Below are 18,761 nucleotides of genomic sequence, written 5' to 3'. Positions count from 1 at the left end.
GGCTGAGGGAATTAATTGTATATGCATCTGTGACTGGGTATTTTCGTCAGGAAAACATATAGCTTCAGGGGGTCGGAATCAAAGATAGCGAAAAAGTCATTATGGGACCTGCTTGTTTCTTCCTGCACATGGGAAATTGCTGAAAACAAAACATAAAAAGATGGGATTAAAGTAGAAATAACATGCAATTCACTAGCCTGGAGAGTGACAATGGTGAAGGGAAGAGTTTGTCCTTGGAAATTTGGTTGGAGTTAGGTTAATTGAAAAAGTTGAATTACTCCTCTCTTATTATTATTATTATTAACTACTAACAACGGAGTTCCGTTCCTATGGCGGTGACATACACAAACACTTGTAGGGTTTAAATATGAAATAATCAAATGCAAAACAGAAAGTACGGCGGTAACTGAGTGTGCCTTTTTGTGGCGCATGCCGTTTTCTTACACTACTGCGCAAACCAACAAACTTCATTTTGCACCTTTCGTAAACTCAATGACTTATATGCCGGGACCATCGTAAACCAGGTTCTACCTTTCTATGTGTTATGGGGCCCAATGACTTGATTTTCCCTGGATGCTAGCAACTCACACTTCCACCATTGAGCTTATACACTATGATGAAGTAATTGGGCTTTCTAAGTATCAACTGGTTTATCTTCTTGGGACAGTTACAAAATTGTTGTGTGGATCAAACAAATAGTTCCTTGGATCCGGCCGACCCATTAACTGAATGTGAAAAGTTCTTGTTTTACTTGGGAATGTTTAGGCGAACAGGGTCAACGCATAATTAGAAGATGGGTTATTCCATGGATTATATGATTGAGTTCATTTGCAAAGTGGAGAACCATCATGTTTGTTGCTCGGTGTTACTCTTGTCTCTTTGGATTCAGCTTCTGAAATATGTATGAAGCCTTCTAGGTGAAAGCTTTTGGATCTAATTGAGTGGCTGTGGGTGGAACATCAGTCCATTTGTGCCGGGTCTTGAAGCTACTGTATGTTCATCCCTCTATGTATGCCTCATGCCAACTTTGTCATACAAGTAAAGCAATCTCTTGTCAAAAAGCAAATGTTTGTTTTTTGTTTTTATAGTACTATATATATTTACACAATAGTAAGTTCCGACCAAGCAATTTGATTGGACAGGAATCATTCCATGAATTATGATACATAATAGTACAACAGCACTTTGACAAACTTTAACTTTTATTATATAAAGTACTTTTACACAGTTTACACACCCCTGTTAAAATAGCCAAAGTAAATAATTTAGAAACTTTTTCCACCAGTAATGTGACCTATAACATACAGTATACTCCTCAGTTAAAGAAAAATTGAAATGCTTAAAAAACGGTAACGTGAAAATAAAGACCTGAGATAATGTGGTTGTAGAGTTATGAACATCATCTTATAAATGGGGATGTGATGGTTTCAGAATTACCCAATCACATTCAAACTCTTGTTAAATGGGAGTCAGCACACACCTGCGACAATTACTCGGATTACCTCCAAATAAAGTTCAGATGTTCCTGTAACCTTTCACTGACATTTTATTATTATTTTTTTTATTTAAATTTTTTTTTTTTTTTTGCTTTCTAGCATAAACCTAAATGTTTTGAGGTAACACTGACTGCTATTTGGAACTGTTCTTAATGTCCTCCACCTTGACTAAGGCCCCTGTTCCAGCTGAAGAAAAACACCCCCCAGCAATTTTTTTTTACTTTTTAACACTGTATAATGCGTCTTCAATTCTGTAGTTGCCTCATGATTCAGCATTGCAACACCCAAATTGAGGCTTCATTTTATTTCTGCCCTTGTCCCTAACATGATTTTATGGAGCCATCATGTTGAAGGCAGTTTTTACACACTTATTGTTGCCGCTTATTTAGGAAGTGTGCAGATGTTGTTTATAGCTGTATTAGGACTTGTCTCTGGTGCTTCGGCGGCCTCAAACCTGATTATATGTAAATGTGGGATACACATACACACTTTATCAAGGTTTTATAACAGAAAGAAAGTGAAGGTTGTCTTCCAGGCATATCCCTGCTGGTGAAATGAGATTATCAAGGGTTGCATGTTTGTGTTTACTGTTATTTTCATTGGCTCCCGACTAGTTGTTACTGTTGGGCCACCTGTTTTTTCCCTTTTGCATGCATGCCCGTGCTGTCTTCAAGTGTGTGTGCGTGCACTTAAATGTACATATACATGGTCAGACAGTTGGCGACGATGTGAATGTAGAGAGTTCTGGCAGTGGCCCGAGGTTTTTTGCTACCCGGAGAGGTGACCTTTATAATCAGTCCAGCTCAACCCTTTGGCCACGGCATCTGCCAATCTAGACTCAGCCTGAGGGCGCCAATGGCTGACCACCTCCCACCCCACCAGAAGTACACCACCACCACCATCCTCTCCACACCCCAACTATCTTTGATTCGAAGGAACTTACCTTTGCCTTAAAGCAAGAGCACTTGGGAAAGACCAACTATCGACCTATCACTCAGTCACACTCATTAGTGCAAAGACCTTCAACAAGGCATGAATATCCATTTGACTTATATATATTGTTTCTGTCCAGTCCAGTCTTGCTCAAGCTGACTGGTCACTTGGCCCTAGTAAATGTAAACTGTAGTGCCAAAAAGCAGAAATTAGATTTTGGATCTCCATTCTTTTTAGAGCTATCCACTAAAATTGAATGGGTTCTTGCCTGTGCCACAGCTCTGCAAAATGTCATGGACAATCCTGTTAACAAACTAGCAAACAAACGGTTAGCCCAGCAATACTTTTTGTCTTGTCAATTTTTTTTTTTATAGGTTTTGTAGAAATTAGTTCAAATACACCTTAAATTACAGTACAGTATATCATGCATCTTGTGTTTTACTGTATGGTGTGCCCCCAGCTATTAAACACTTTACAATGACTTTGCTATTATTTTATTCATAGTTTTGCTTCTATTGTATTCTATTTGCTTCTATTCACACATCAAATATTGAGTAGAACGGTTTACTCAAGAATTAATAAAGAGTCATGATGTACAACGCATGGTCTTTGCAGGAGAGGCCCACGATAAGGATGTCCAGGTTGTGGAGTTGCCTATAGTGGACAGTCTTCACCCTCGCCCCCCTTACCTGCCTTTGGCCATCCCCGAGGATCTGGCGCCGCGTCTGCACCGCCTGCACGGTGACCCGTCCGTCTGGTGGGTGTCCCAGTTTGTCAAGTATCTGGTGCGGCCCCAGGCTTGGCTAGACAAGGAGATCCGGCAGACCACTGCCAAACTGGGCTTTAAACACCCCATCATTGGGTAAGACCACTCACCCCCGTGCTTTTTATTGCATTCATAAGCAAATTTTCATGAACTGTTTACAAGGTTTCTATTGGGCTCCTATCAGCGTTTCAAAGCAAACAGAAGGCCTGGTAATTAGCAAATAAAGACAGCTTCGGGGTGATGATGAAGCTTTTGCTGAGGTCAATATTAGGTTAATGCAATAGTATTACCGTAATTTCTCGTGTATAATGCGCATTTTTCCCCCCAAAAAAATTATCACAAGTCAATAGTGCGCATTATACATAGGTATAGGGGGGGAAATGGGGGGGGGGACGTTCACATTTTATAAATGTATGCCGCCATCTAGTGGTTATGAAAAAGATGTACACTTTCATTCCAAAATGCTACCGCCACTTAGTGGTTATAAAAAAGGTGTAGCCTAAACGTTCATTCCAATATGACAGGGGTACGTATGAATGCATACATGTACGTTTGTGCTGATAAGTTTACATACCTTGGCAGAATTTGTGAAATATTATTGTTGTTGTTTTTTTTAAATATGACTGATGACTGAACAGCAACCATCATTAATTTCTTTATGGTTATGTTATGTTTAATGATAATGCTTTTCTGAAAAGCTTGACCGTTTAATTTGAATCCCATCCATTCATCCATTTTCTGAGCCGCTTATCCTCACAAGGGTCGCGGGAGTGCTGGAGCCTATCCCAGCTATCATCGGGCAGGAGGCGGGGTACACCCTGAACTAGTCGCCAGCCAATCACAGGGCACATATAAACAAACAACCATTCGCACTCACATTCACACCTACGGGCAATTTAGAGTCTTCAATTAACCTACCATGCATGTTTTTGGGATGTGGGAGGAAACCGGAATGCCCGGAGAAAACCCACGCAGGCACGGGGAGAACATGCAAAATCGACACAGGCGGGGTCGGGGATTGAACCCCGGACCTCAGAACTGTGAGGCAGATTTGAATCTCATTAAATAAAATTAAATGTGTTTCGCCTGGCCCATGTTTTCTTTAAAGAATTGTACCCATCTTACAAATTCTGCCTTGGTAATCAAACATATGAGCAAATCTGTGTGTTTTCTAATTTACTAAATAAAAGTAGGGCTGTGAATTCCAAATAAGTAAAAAATAAAATAATAATAATTTAAAAAAAGGATCAAACCAAGTGCTTAACTTCAGAATAATTCTTTGAAAAAAAATACAGTTAATACTTCATGTTTTGATATGGGTAGAAGCAAAATCATGCACTGTAAAAATGCATTATACATAGGTAGAAGGGTTTTCCAGAATTTTAAAGTCAACTTAGGGGGTACGCATTATACATGGGTGCGCATTATACACGAGAAATTACGGTAAATGTAACAGAAATTGAGTTTTTTTTTCATTTTTTTTTTATTATTTGCTCCAGTCTTTGTCAGTTAGAAAATAACCAGGTTCCCTTTTTTGTTTAATTATTGCCAATACCTGCTGCTAAAAGACCAAAACAAGCAATGGAATTTCCCAACATATAATTATTGTCTATATTAATCACTGTGACTCCACTAAAAGGTATTAAACATGTAATTGAGTTGCATAAATTGTTGTCTGTTTTTGAGTTAATCTCACATAAACCACCCTCTTCTTAATGTGCTGCTAATGAAAGATAACACTAATTTAGCCCCAAACTAGATTTTCTCTTTAGTGAACAGACATGTTCTTTAATAAGACTCTTTCAATAACTTCGAAGTGTATTCATGACCAGCTTTTTAAAGAATTGTAAAACCTTGTGTTGGATGATGAAACCATTTAGAAGTATTGCTTTTCTGTGACAGCAGCTTTCAGTTCTGATATCAGTTTTTCATATGTGCACTATAGGTAAACTTGCATAAGCTGTACAAATAAGTGGAAATTATTTACAGCTGTTTATGGACAGAATTTCTGGACAAAGCATAAGGGTACCTGTAGCTGCTAACCACCAATGTGGTTCTGACTGGTAGCCTCATGAAAATGTTATAGAACGTCTTTGCAAGAGTGGTTCATTGACTTATTTTGAATCTGCCGAGTTGAGAATCAGCACTTCCGAATCGGAGCCCATGTTTCTTTGTCGGAAAAGGGTGGATTGCGCCCTTCTGCTTGGGAGTGAGTCCTGCCCCATATAGAAGAGTTCCAGTGTTTTTTTAGACCTCCACTAAAATGTAATGGATTTTTTTTTGGCACATGTGCCACGGCTTGACAAGTTTAATGCAAATCAGCTATGCTGTTGTCGATTTCTGCTGTCGCTTTGGCAAGCTCTTCCAAGCTTGACCACTGGGAGCAGACCTCAGGTCAAACCTGGGCAATGCTGGACCTAGGTCTTTACTAATTTATTTCCATGAAGCAGCTTCAAATCAGAGCCCGTCATCGATTTTGCCCTTTGGATTGGGAGTCCTGCCTCAGGTGGTAACATGGTTGCTGTATCAGATTGTCGTGGTGAAAAGAGAGATCAAGCCAAAATGTAATTCTTTCAACTTAGGCATTGATTTACATTCCTACCCTCATCTATGGTCACAAGCTTTGCAAGGTGGCGGTTAAAACTGGCTGAATCCCTTAGGACATGGGTCTCCACCCACCGGGCCAGAGACTGGTAGCGGGCCGCACAGAGACAGAGAGAATTTCATTTTATTTATGTTTTGAAAATGAGGTGCCTCTGTCAAAACGCTCATTATGGTCACTCGATATGGGGGGGGGGGGGGGGGTAAACCCACAAGCTAGCAAAAATTAATTAAAAAAAACAAAAGTGTTCGGAGAGCTTAATCAAAAAGAGGAACAAATAATGAGACAACATCAGACAATATTGGCAAAATAAGTCAATATGGGCAGTCTTACTTAAAGTACAGGTTTATTGCTAGTTGACTCCTGTGTGCCAAAACCTGCTCTGCTCGCAAATGAGGCAATGAAGGCATCAAAACTGCTTCCGCACTTGGAGCCCTAACAAAAAAAGAAAAAGCCTTTGGAGTTTTTTGAAAGAATAAAAGATTACCTCAAGATGGGAACGGTTCATGGAGGAGAAACGAGCGCAGGGCTCCCACTAATTACAACAACTACATTTAGCGTAATGGTGAGTTTTATATTAATTAGTTTTTTTTATTTGTCTCTATGTTGGTCCATCATAATTTGTCTTCATGTGACCCTTGGGACAAAAAAGGTTTGGGGCCCAGCTGCCTCAGGGAGTGTAAAGAGCTCACTCATCCAGGAAGGAGCCAGAATAGAACCACTGCTCCTCCACATCAAGAGGAGCAAGTGTAGGTATTCCAGTTGGCTCCTTTGGGTGCCTCCAGAACATCTGTCTTCCTGGCAAGGTGTTCTGGACCTGTCAAACCGGTAGGAGACCTCAGGGCAGAACTAGGGAACACTGAAGGGACTGTGTGTCGGAGCTGACCCTCGGCTGAACTTGAGGATGTGGCCGAGGGACAGGGAAGCCTGGGCATCTCAATTTAGACTGCTGCAACCTGGACCAGGAGTCTAGGAGATAATGAATGGACGGATGTTTCTGTCCTCATTTTTTTTCCTCATTGCATGGCACCCATGTGCCCAACTCAGGGAACATTTGCATTTTGCCTGCAAGCCTATTCTCTTTATGCTGCACTTCTTGCATCAGCTATTATTGTAACCTGCTCGCTTTGCCAGATGGGAGATTTTATCATTCCGCACCCATGCGCAAGATGATGAGCGCAGAGCACGCAGTCACGAGAAAGCACCGTACGTGTAACTGACTTTCAGCACATTTGTTGAGATAGACCAAAGTTTTCACGTTGTCCCATGAGACTCCACCAGTCTCCAACCACAGGGGAAGGGAAAAGTTGAAATTAAACACAAAGACTGTGAAGCCATCCCAACTTAGTTGTCCTCAAAGATCACAATCGTACACTCTTGGCGAACCATTCTGGTCCCTCACAACTATGGTTTTGCTGCAAGCGATCCTCCCTCATCATGCTCCCATCTGGCTCCTGCTCCGCTCATTTCGCTCCAACTCTTGTTATATTCTGACTGCCTTTGCTTTGCCTTTCATTGAGCAGAGCAGCTACCGTCTCTTTGAGCGCTCCTTGACTCTCCTCTCCTTTATCTCCTCTTTCTTTTCTACTTTCTGACTCATTTCTGATCGCGACTTGCATTTCATTTGTTATTGCCGCCAAGACTTCTCCGATTTTTAGAGACCGCTCTCCCCTCTCCCTCACGTTCCCCTTGGCACACATCTGTATTCACGAGCCTTTGGCTCTCGTATAGTTTTCCACACATCTCTGTTACTCTACTTTGTGTCTCCTCTGCCACCCATACTCCATGCACACACACACACCGTACACTCCCTCTCAATAGCTGAGAAAAGGTTTGATCGCTTCTCCCCTCACATCCTCACACATCCACTCAATGAGCTAATGTAGCAGCAAAGTGTCTGTAAGCTTCTGTCAGCATTCTGGTGGGGGATAATAATGTGTGTCTGCTTGTGCGACTATGGGCTAAGGTGTGGGGAAGAGTGTGAAGTGTGGAAAAGACCCACAAGTGTGAGAGCAGGTGAAAGTTGAGAGCGCTGGTGGTTTACCCTCTTAAATAAAACACCATATTAGATCTCAGACACATGACAATCAAGCCGACAGAAAAAGTTTTTACATAGATAACGAAGGCCCCAACTATCTCACTTCTTTATTCGCGTTCTTCCCATGTTGCGGTTGGTCGTTTTTTGTTGAAAAGCCCCCAAAAAAAATCACGCTGACTTGAGAGAAATTGGTGGAATTATGAATGTTACGACCAAATAGGTGCACTCATCTGAATTTGTGTAAATCATTAGAGTAACACTTTCGAAAAAGAGAGAGTTTTATCTTCTTCCTGTTTTTCTGAGCCATGCTTGTTGCGAATTATTAACAGTCGTGCAGCAAGAATAATCATAGCGGGCACATGAGGACACATGAGCCAGATGAATATTCAGTGGAAATTGGCTACATAACCGCAAAGTGCTTTTTTGGATTTATTTCTATTCCCCCCCCCCCCCCCTAATCTGCACAGCCTAGCCAGCGCATCATGCAACTACTGAATAAGACAATAGTGTATCTGTCTAAAGACTCATAGAGCTGCTATGACGAGAAGCCCAGTGATGTTTAAATCCTTTTGATCGCCTTCCAAAGTGCTGACGTCACATGCAAATAAAAGATTTATTTGGTGTATATGGGTTTTATTTTTTTTATTTTTGGGGGCGGGGGGAGCGCACATGCAAGCGTATCTCTTGTGTGGGTGTCTATGAAGTATGCTTGTGCTCAGTGCCAGTATTCTGTCTGAATCGTGATGCGTGCTTTGAAATAATGACGGGGGCTGCTGTGTGCGAGCTCAGGTGTTGCATCTTCGGGAAGGAGAAGAGGGGTGGAAGTGATAGAGATCTAGACCTTTTTTTTTCCTTTTATATGTCACCTAAAAAAAGGGTCATTCCTTCCGATACTCACGGCCAGATCTCTGGCCCGGCCTGTTTATTATTCTCTCGCTCTCACAAAACTTCAAACTCCTTTCCCCAAGTGTCAGGTGGCCTGGAGGCAGGAGGAGCTGGTGGCATCTCTTTAATTAACTAGGAAGCTGTCTGTGGCCCAACACAGATGGTTGTACTTGGCAGCTACCTGGCGCAAGACTCAAAACAACTTTTTGTTCATTGCATACATACTGTAGTTATTTATACAGTGGAACTGCTGTATTCTAACGTCGCCGAGTTCATAATTTCATCAAATCTCATGAGACAAATCAAAGTTTGAACATGTCTTTTTCTGCAGTCTAGGGAACCCAGTTTTCTACATAAAATGAAATTCGGTAAGACATGTTTGTTTTCATTTACGGTCGCTTCCATATTCGTCAGCCTTGCTGCTTGATTAGCTGACATTCAGTTCAGCGTCACCATTCTCGGCGTCATGACTCGAGAGAAGTCGCTGTTCCCCACACACATGAAGCGTTTTGGTCGTAAATGTTGAACACGTTCATTATATCAGATGGTCGGCCCTGACCTGTTTCGAAGCCTAAAATCGGGACTAATCCACACACATCAGACCTAAGGACAAGCTTAATAAGATTTAAGATTGTCTGGTCTTTGACGTGCTTTGTCGGGAAGGGGCAGAATCGTTGTTTTTGTGTGTACCGGGCCTACTAACAGCTAGTCACTGAAAAACTCACCTATTTGGAGTTTCTGTAACCAAGCCAATTGGCCCTGCTCCTTAGTTCCTAAGTTACCAGGTTAGCAGAGGAGTAGCTAGCGATAGCCACCAGCTGATACTTTAACAGCAAACAGCAGCATAATGGAAGTTTCCAGTAGCGGTCCGACAGGCAGGCCTTGTGGTATCTATGTTGGGGAAAGCAGTGTGGTAAACTTCTCAAGATGATGCAAAGAAAGTTCCGCATCACATTGGCAGTGGTGGAAGTAGTAATTGGTATTTTTTTCTGGGATCATAGTTTGTGGTATATTTATGCTTCAAACTATTAATATCGGCAATTACATTTTTAGTGGTGGTGTTAGTTACACGCAGACTTTTGCTTTTCGTGTCGGAGCTTGGTCCGTAACCACCGCGGGTAGCGGGGGGTTCACTATACACCAGTAATTCAGCGGACCCGGCGTCACCACATGCATCATCACTTGTGATCAAGTAGACTCTTACGTTTATTTGAATGTTTTTTGTTTTTGTTTTGTTTTGTTTTAAAGAATTGAAACAGTAATAAACTTATGGCAAAGTAATTGTTTTTACAGTTAAGACTATGACTAGGACCCTGGAATGAATTATTTCGATGGGCATCATTTTCTATAAGGTTGCATTTTTATTAGACAGCTAGATTGATAGTGATAGATTGATGAATACTTTATTCATCCCGTGAGGAAAATTACAAGAGCGTGTCGTAAATTGTGCCTCTAAATCACTTGTAAAACTATGCACGGAAAACAAATGAATTAAATGGTGTGAAAATACACACAAGCTAATTAGCCAATTGGGTAAGAAGCCGTAAACATAATGATTGCAAATGTGTCATAACAAATGAGCCCCCACTTTTTTTTTTATTTATTTATTTTTTATACATTTTTCAATTTTCATTTCTTCCTCGAGGCCACAAGTCACAATACAGAGATGTGGCTGGCTGCTTTCGTAATGTAATAGTTCCGGATGGAATAAAAAATTGGGTTTCGACATCCATCAGTTTGAGGCATGCGACTGTGTCAGGAGAGGACGTATGTTCATTCTCACCCATGCCTGCTTCTTTTTGTTTTGTTTTGTTTTTTCACCTTCATATATGCAGTCTGCTCCCGCTTTGTCCTGGATTGCTGGAAGGAATGACACAGAAATAACAAGAGTGTTGCTTATTTCTCCTCCTGACTTGTCCTACATATGCCAAAGCCTGTGCCTCTGCAAATACCTTCTATCACTGCTATTCATTTGATAGTCTATATGAGGATATTGCCACTGCACAAATGGAAGGAAGTATGTAGAAGGGTGGTGCTATCCTGGTGTTCATCAGACACTTTTGGGACAAAAGTATTGGGACACCTGCTGGAAGTTGGAGTTGGTCCTACACCACCACAAGGTACACCCAAAATAAAAAAAAACTATTATAAGGTGAAGCATACATTTTCTATTAGGCTTGTCCTCATTAGTCTCAGGCAAGATGGACCCAATCCCAGCTGGATTTAGGGTGAGAGGCAGAATGCACATAACGTGCATTTTTCGGGATGTGAGAGAAAGCCGGCCGGAGTGCCCAGAGAAAACACAGAGGCTGACGCACCAATCAATACACAGCCGTGCTGCCTGCATTATTATTAGGTCTCGTATTGGATCTCATTGGATTGCGCAAGTGATCATAATGTGGGTAGTCGTATGTATAATAGAGGAATACAAGTCAATGAATCAACTTTAAACTGACCTTATTGGAACCTGATGTTTGTGTTATGGTACATATAAATACACTGAACAAAAATATGAGCACAACACTCCCATTTTTCATGAGCTGAACTCAGGGATCTGCGACTTTTCCCCCTATTTCTCTCAAATATTGTTCACAAATTGTTAGTGACCACATCTTCTTTGACAATATAATCCGTCCTCAGTAAGGTTCATGAAATTCCTTATTGGAATTTCTCAGAGGGTCAAAACTGAAAACGTGTCAACAAAAGCGTCATAACAATTGGACCATTCTAAATATGTTTTCCGTCCCTGTGTGCGCGCAGCGTCCATGTGAGGAGGACAGACAAAGTAGGCACGGAGGCAGCCTTCCACCCCATCGAGGAGTACATGCTACATGTGGAGGAGCAGTTCCAACATCTGGCCCGACGTGTGCCCGTGGACAAGAAACGAGTCTACCTCGCCACGGATGACCCCTCCTTGCTGCAGGAAGCCAAGACAAAGTCAGTCTTCTTTAATCGCTGATTTTAGTTCTCTTTAAAGCCATTATGACTATTCCTTACTTCCTTGCTGCCCTCCTTAGGTATCCTGACTATGAGTTCATCAGCGACAACTCTATCTCGTGGTCTGCGGGCCTTCACAACCGCTACACTGAGAACTCTCTGAGAGGAGTCATCCTGGACATCCACTTCCTTTCCCAGACCGACTTTTTGGTGTGCACTTTCTCCTCACAGGTCAGTGCACCCTAATTCAGACCATATTTTCGAGACCTTGGCAAGTGGTACAAGTGGCTCCTCCCTTTACGGCGCTACCGACATACAACGTTTTGAGGCAACGGGCGGTGCGCAATGAACTACAGTGTTCATATTATTCGCGGGGGATATGGACTGTGCCTTGCTGCGAGTAATTCACGACCACGAATCCAATCCACGGATAGGCGAACCCGCTTCTCGCGAATACGCGGCGGAACACTGTAGTTTGCGCGGCGCCGTAAGAATACATCGTCACGCAGTACAAGACGGCGCGCTCAGTTAACGCCATACTTTTTAGAAGGGTTTTTCACGCATATGTTTACTGTAATTATGATTTTACGACTGCGTGAGCTTAGGTTAGGGATAGACTACAGCGAGACTACAACCATATCCGATTTGCGTACAAATTCAGGTTACGTGACCACCATACCAATGGAACTTAGTTCACGACTGACCCCTGTACTAAAATTTAACATCATTATAATCTAGAATAATTGTTGTTCCCTTTCAAACGTTGTGTGCTGGTAACATTACCTGAGATCGCAACATGGGCCAAAAATATCATCTTTTGTTGTACTCCTTACAACAGACGCAGACTCCATATCCAGATCAGGATGACTCATTCTTGAGTTAAACAAAAACAATGTTTCCTTTCAAACATTCATAAGTTGCGCTGGTGACAAGCAGGTATCTTGTTTTTGTTGATTAAGTGATGCATTCGACTTTTCCTTGCGTTGACTGCAGACGCTGAGAATTCAATTTCACTTCTCGACTGTAGGCCGAGGGAGGGTAGGAGCGAAGAGAGCAACAGTTCCACATTGCTGTTTAAAGTATAGGTTTAGGGTTACTTCATTAACAAGGGAGTGACTGCATGTTAGACAAGTGTTCAAAAATGCTAAGCAAATACATGGAGTTTTTGCAGTCATTCAGCGGCAGAAACGTTGAGTCCAGTTGCCATGGCGACCTTTCATTTGCTGGAATCTTCCTCACCGGCGGCTCTTTCAAACGCTCGTCCTTTATATGGCGTTTGATGGCTGAAGTTAGCAGCTGTTTGATGGAATGAACAAAAATAACTTCCAAGTCAAAGACGTACATGTCTGTAAGAAAGAAGTCAAAGAGCTCGTCTTTCTCATGGAAACCATGCGTTGTGCAACAAAACCAAGTAAAATGGTTTCTTGGAAGACAGTTGATTGTTTGTCACAAGGCAAAGGTGAATCACTTTTCGTGACCTGCATGGTGAAAGACAATTAACACGTACTTTACCAGCTATTTTTTTAGAGTTAATGGCTTTCCCCGATAACCCTCTAAGTGGCTTGTATGCCACGCTTAGTCACTTCGTATATACTTCAGCCCACTAACTGAAAGACTTCAATCATGAGGATTTCGATTTAGACATAATATACAAGATACTCTATACTCACAAAATGTTTGGGGTATTTGGCTTGCGAGTTCAATTTCCGAATTGAACTTCAAATGTACTGAATGTCCAACTGTCCACCATTTCGGTCCTTTTTTTGCACAAAAAGGAGCTGAACAGCGAGATTCACAACAGCTGTTTGATCCACAACCGTGACCTACAGTATAAATTTTGATGGACATCCAGTTCTTAGCCTTTCTGTGAGTCTTCCAGTGTGTCTGTATCTCTGTGTCAACCTGCTGCTGCGGGCCCTTCCCTCTGAGAACATCCTGTTTGAAGCTTCGTAATGACGAGGTACTTTTGATCAATTGTAAGGTGGCGTTTTGGTCTCCTGATGTGCAAAAATGATTGAAACATTAAACAGTTGGACTCAGTTGCATTCAAAAATTTAGAGAAGGTCAAATTAAGTTCACCTGTCGAGTTAGAGTCCATTGTATCGCCGAAAGCAGAATATCCCTCACTCCTTGGGAGTTGTGTGTAATCATAAATTGTGATTATTCCATTTCTTTTACGAAAGAATATGTATAATTCACTCTTTTGTAATAGAAATGTTTAGGTATAGTTAACAGTAAAAAAAAAAATATGTATATCTGTCTTTCTACAAACATTAGTATATGATGTTCATTTATGTTTTCAAAATGTTTAAGCTGACTCAAGAAAATGTGCATAGTGCAGAGTCACATGTGAAAAAGTCTTGACGATGGAGTGGGAAAATAAAAGGACACTTTTTTTTTCCCCCCCATAAAGCTTATGATGTCATAAAAGCAGTGTCTTCGTATTTTACATAGTTTTCTGCGAGTTTTATGATGAATGTACTCACCTTCCAGGCAAAGCAATTATCCGAGGTGGTCTGCATTTGGTATGAATGCTTGAGTTCAGCTCATTAAAAATCTGAGCAATAATAATAATAATAAATGCTTTGATGTCAATTCAGTAAGAGGTAAAAAAATACACAAATCATTAGAGTCCCTGTTTGCAATTTTTAAAGATTTATTTTCATGCCTGTGTGAACATACTGTATGTGGTATGTTACCTTAAATCTTTGGAGCAATAAAACATCTGAAAATAAAAATTTGCAAAATGATAACTTGTTTGTGCACATTGAGTACGAAAGTGAAAAAAGATGAGTTTTTTAATGGACACTCTCCTCTTGGAAATTATGATGAAAATAACAATTCTGCCCATGACAGCTTACAAATGACCTTACTTTTGTCTACTTCTTTTGTTCCGGGAATCCAAAATGACTGAAAACATCAGATTTACAGTAAAAGTCAAAAGTGCCGTCCTCACTCCGCCGCTGCCCGCTTTGGTCGCCAGTAGGTAGTTGTTTAATGGCGTGCGGCCTCCGTCCGTACAATGCCAGTCACAGTCAAAGCGCCCCACACTGGCCAGGAGGGGAATCGATTCAGAGGATTTGCGCAATCCATATTGAATTGGAGCGTGCCCAGTTACCGCCGTATTTACTGTTTTGTAGGGGTGAGTAAAAATATCGCATCTGAAGCTCGCTCGTAATACAAAGCAAAACAAAAACTGACCAAGCAACAGCTCGTAACTGGAAAAAGTCGTAAGTTTGGACACTCTTAAGTCAAGGTGCCACTGTATTTTGTCCCACCCCCGCTATAAACAGCCCCTCGCACGGTATCACACTTCTGGTTGCTTTCCACCGCAGGTGTGCCGCGTGGCCTACGAGATCATGCAGACCCTCCATCCGGACGCCTCGTCCTTCTTCTACTCCCTGGACGACATCTACTACTTCGGAGGCCAGAACGCCCACAATCAGATCGCCGTGTACCCGCACCAGCCGCGCAACAACGAGGACGTCCCGCTGGAGCCCGGCGACGTTATCGGCGTGGCAGGCAACCACTGGGACGGCTACTCCAAGGGGATCAACCGCAAACTGGGCCGCACCGGCCTCTACCCCTCCTACAAGGTCAAAGAGAAGATCGAAACGGTCAAGTACCCGACGTACCCCGAGGCAGACAAACTGCTTGAGACCCACAAGAAATGAAAGGGGAGGAAAACATATATTAAAAAATACAATTAAAATATCAGAAGACGAGGAGGAGAAAGCCGATGACTCCGGTTTCCAGGGAAGGAGGCTGCTTTTGTACAGAACAGGGAGGCCTGCATAGCAAGCCAGATGAGGAAAAAGGAGCTGCACCCTCGGGTGACGGGACTGCACTCAGTGCATGTGTGCGTGAGCGCGAGTGTGTGTATGGACGTGTGTGCACTTGTGCGTGTGTCAGGTCGCAGAGGACTTGCACCACTACTCCCCTGCCTGAGCGTGTTCAAGCGGGGTCTGTAGCGTCTGTAGATTTTAAATCAACCAAGAAAACACTTTTAAAAAAATAAATAATAATAATAATAATAAATACAAATAAAAACTCTCGGAGCGGATCTTTACTGTAAAGACTGGACCCACCACCCCTCCTCTCTCCCAGGTTTGAAAACTGGAGAAACAAGTGTTTTTATTTAAGTTTTTGGGGGAAGGGTTTTGATTCTATATTTGCCTTTTTTTTGTTTTTATTTTGTTGACTGAATGTACTGTATTCTCTTTTTGCCAGACTCCACTCCTTGTAATTCCTCCATCTCGTCCCACGTGCAATTAATTTTAATATACCATGTTGTGCTTTTAATTCCCTTTCGACCCCAGCCCCAACCCCCCGCCCAACGGTCTTAATTTTTTAAGCGTGCTGCTTGTGTGTTGTGTACTGTACCACACGTGTGTGTGTGTGTGTGTGTGTGTGTGTGTGTGTGTGGCATAGAGAGGATTTGTGTGCTGCTTTCAAGGGGCCATGTTAGCAACTTGCCTGGTGCCTGCTTCTTTTTCGCCACCTCCGGACTGAATTGTGTTTGTGTGCCTGGCAGCGATGTGGAGATGGGGCGGTGGGGGGTGTGTGTGTGTGTGTGTGTGTGTGTGTGTGTTGCGGGGGCACTTTGAACAATGGAAAAGTTCGGTCACCCCCCTCGTGAACAGTGGTGATGTGCTGATGTACATCAACATTCTCGCCAAATGAAGCACTCTGTCTTCTGTTCTTATGTCCATCCTTTTTGTTTTTTTGGGTTTGTTTTTTTACTTTGCTATTTTAAAATACAGTAAATGAGGACAAAGGTGTTTTAGAACGATAATGCTATGTCTTTTCAAAAGCCATCATTTCATGACTTATGTTCCTGGGCATTGTCTACGATGACCACACATCAAATAAACTTGAGAAACCAATGCGGGTTTGCTGTTTAACTTATCGGAATGTTCACCGGCGTAAAGAAAGTTCAACATGATTTGAAAATCGCATACCGTTTATGCTTTGAAATCCTGATAAATGTAGTATTTTTCGTGGTAACATTTTACATTTTCAATGGTACAATTTGGAGTTCAAAACATCATCATGTGTGACGTCAACTGCACATACTGTAAGATTTGAGGTCAGTGGGGGTCTAAAGCAGGGGTTGGCAGAGTCCTGTAATATTTATCATTATGCCCTTTTTTCCTGATATGGTAAATAAAGTATTAACTTTTTATACGTGTATCTAAATAATTGGTTAATTTATTCTGAGAAACAATTTTAAAAAATACATTTAACATTTTTTTAAATTAAATAATGGATTGGTTATAATAAAATTACTGAAAAATAAAATACAAAAATGAGTGACTTATTTTATTAAAACATTTTTGTTATTGTTTTTTTACGAAGGACTGTTCTGTTCTATCAGTTCATTTTTGCAAATCAAATGTGGCCCTTGTGCAAAAAAGTTTGCCCACCCCAATCTGCTCTAAAACATTATCGTGCGTGTTTTGCATTTTTGCTACGTTGGTTTTTTTTATTTTATTATTTATATATATATATGTATATATATATATATATATATATATATATATATATATATATATATATATTGTTAGGCAGTTATACAATCCTATTTAATCAAATAATACATTTAAAATGCCACTCTCAGCACGGTGGCCGACTGGTTAGAGCGTCAGCCTCACAGTTCTGAGGACCCGGGTTCAATCCCGGCCCCGCCTGTGTGGAGTTTGCATGTTCTCCCCGTGCCTGCGTGGGTTTTCTCCGGGCACTCCGGTTTCCTCCCACATCCCAAAAACATGCATTCATTGGAGACTCTAAATTGCCCGTAGGCATGACTGTGAGTGCGAATGGTTGTTTGTTTCTATGTGCCCTGCGATTGGCTGGCAACCAGTTCAGGGTGTACCCCGCCTCCTGCCCGATGATAGCTGGAATAGGCTCCAGCACGCCCGCGACCCTAGTGAGGAGAAGCGGCTCAGGAAATGGATGGAAAATGCCACTCTATAAAAACCTCCTGTTCCCTCTCCATTATGTGGCAGGCATCTTCACTGGGTGAGTAGTTTTACTTTATTTTCCCTTTAAAATTACAGTGGTTAACTACTATATATGTGTATATATTATACAGGTATTTATTTATTTATTTTTTTAAATCATTGCCGTGCAGTTTGTTGATGGTGACAGTTTGACTTTGCTACAAATTAATTCACTACATTGCTTCCTATTTCTGATTTGAATCTACAACAACTTGGAATTCAACCAGCATCACAGAACAAATTGTGTTCAACTTTTGAGTTTCCACAGTATTTTTATTAAAGTAAACAAACCTTTAAAAATGGAGAATACATGCTTTCATTGGGCGGGAACAGTATGTGGTGGATCCTAAAAAAAAAAAAAAAAAAGTTATGGAACATGTCAGTATACTGTCCAAGCTCTTAAATATACAAGTGCATCTCAATAAATAAGAAAATCATGGAAAACTAAATTTATTTCAGTAGTTCAATTCAAATTCATATACAGTAGTCACTACGCAAAGTGAACAATGGCATGAGTTTCTTTGTATCGTTGCAATTTTATTCGCTGACAGCTAACAAAAACCCCATGTTCACCTTTCAAGAAATTCGAATTAGAATAGATTAGATTAGAATTGATAGTTAAGACACAATCTAAATGATTTGTAATCGAGAAATTTGGTCGGAATTGGCCTTCTGGAAACTATTTCCCAATGTGTTAAATGAATCTATAGTATAAATTTCACTTTTTTTTTTTTTTTAATTGAACCTTTTGACCTGTTTTACTACAACCGCTAGGTTTCTCATCTGCACTGTGACTGCCGGGACGAATTTCTTGACAATTTAAACATCTCGCCGGACATCCACGACAATCACGGTCGCCATGAACATCATGTAAGCGTAGCATTAGCAAACTAGTTGAGAGTGAACGGACTCTCCCAGTTGCAGCCAAGTAGTGCACTCTATTTTGCCTCAGAATTGCTTCAAGGCGAGATGAATCAACAATTAATTCCACACAATCGACACAAGTTGTTTAACCGATTATTATGAGCAGCTTGAATGTTCACCTGTTAATAAGAATTTGGCAAAGATGCAAAAAATAATGTTTTAATTGGTCGGAAACACA

The 18,761-nt window shown here is 41.3% G+C and overlaps 1 protein-coding gene across 2 annotated transcripts in view; it reads left to right on the top strand.

The window, feature by feature from the left end:
* The window catches only part of fut8b (fucosyltransferase 8b (alpha (1,6) fucosyltransferase)), a 111,365-nt gene extending 94,822 nt beyond the window's left edge, over nucleotides 1–16,543 (top strand). For both annotated transcript variants that reach the window (XM_061753780.1, XM_061753781.1), the window contains exons 7-10: nucleotides 3,045–3,291; nucleotides 11,481–11,657; nucleotides 11,738–11,888; nucleotides 14,993–16,543. In XM_061753780.1, coding sequence (XP_061609764.1) covers nucleotides 3,045–3,291; nucleotides 11,481–11,657; nucleotides 11,738–11,888; nucleotides 14,993–15,331 — 914 coding nt within the window. In that variant the 3' untranslated portion in view covers nucleotides 15,332–16,543. The remainder of the gene's footprint in view (nucleotides 1–3,044; nucleotides 3,292–11,480; nucleotides 11,658–11,737; nucleotides 11,889–14,992) is intronic.
* Nucleotides 16,544–18,761: the final 2,218 nt, after the last annotated feature.

Source organism: Phyllopteryx taeniolatus, chromosome 18, assembly GCF_024500385.1.
Source record: "Phyllopteryx taeniolatus isolate TA_2022b chromosome 18, UOR_Ptae_1.2, whole genome shotgun sequence".
In the NCBI taxonomy this organism is placed as follows: Eukaryota; Metazoa; Chordata; class Actinopteri; order Syngnathiformes; family Syngnathidae; genus Phyllopteryx; species Phyllopteryx taeniolatus.
Note: the sequence above shows the minus strand (reverse complement) of the source record. Positions and strands in the feature narration are given on the sequence as shown.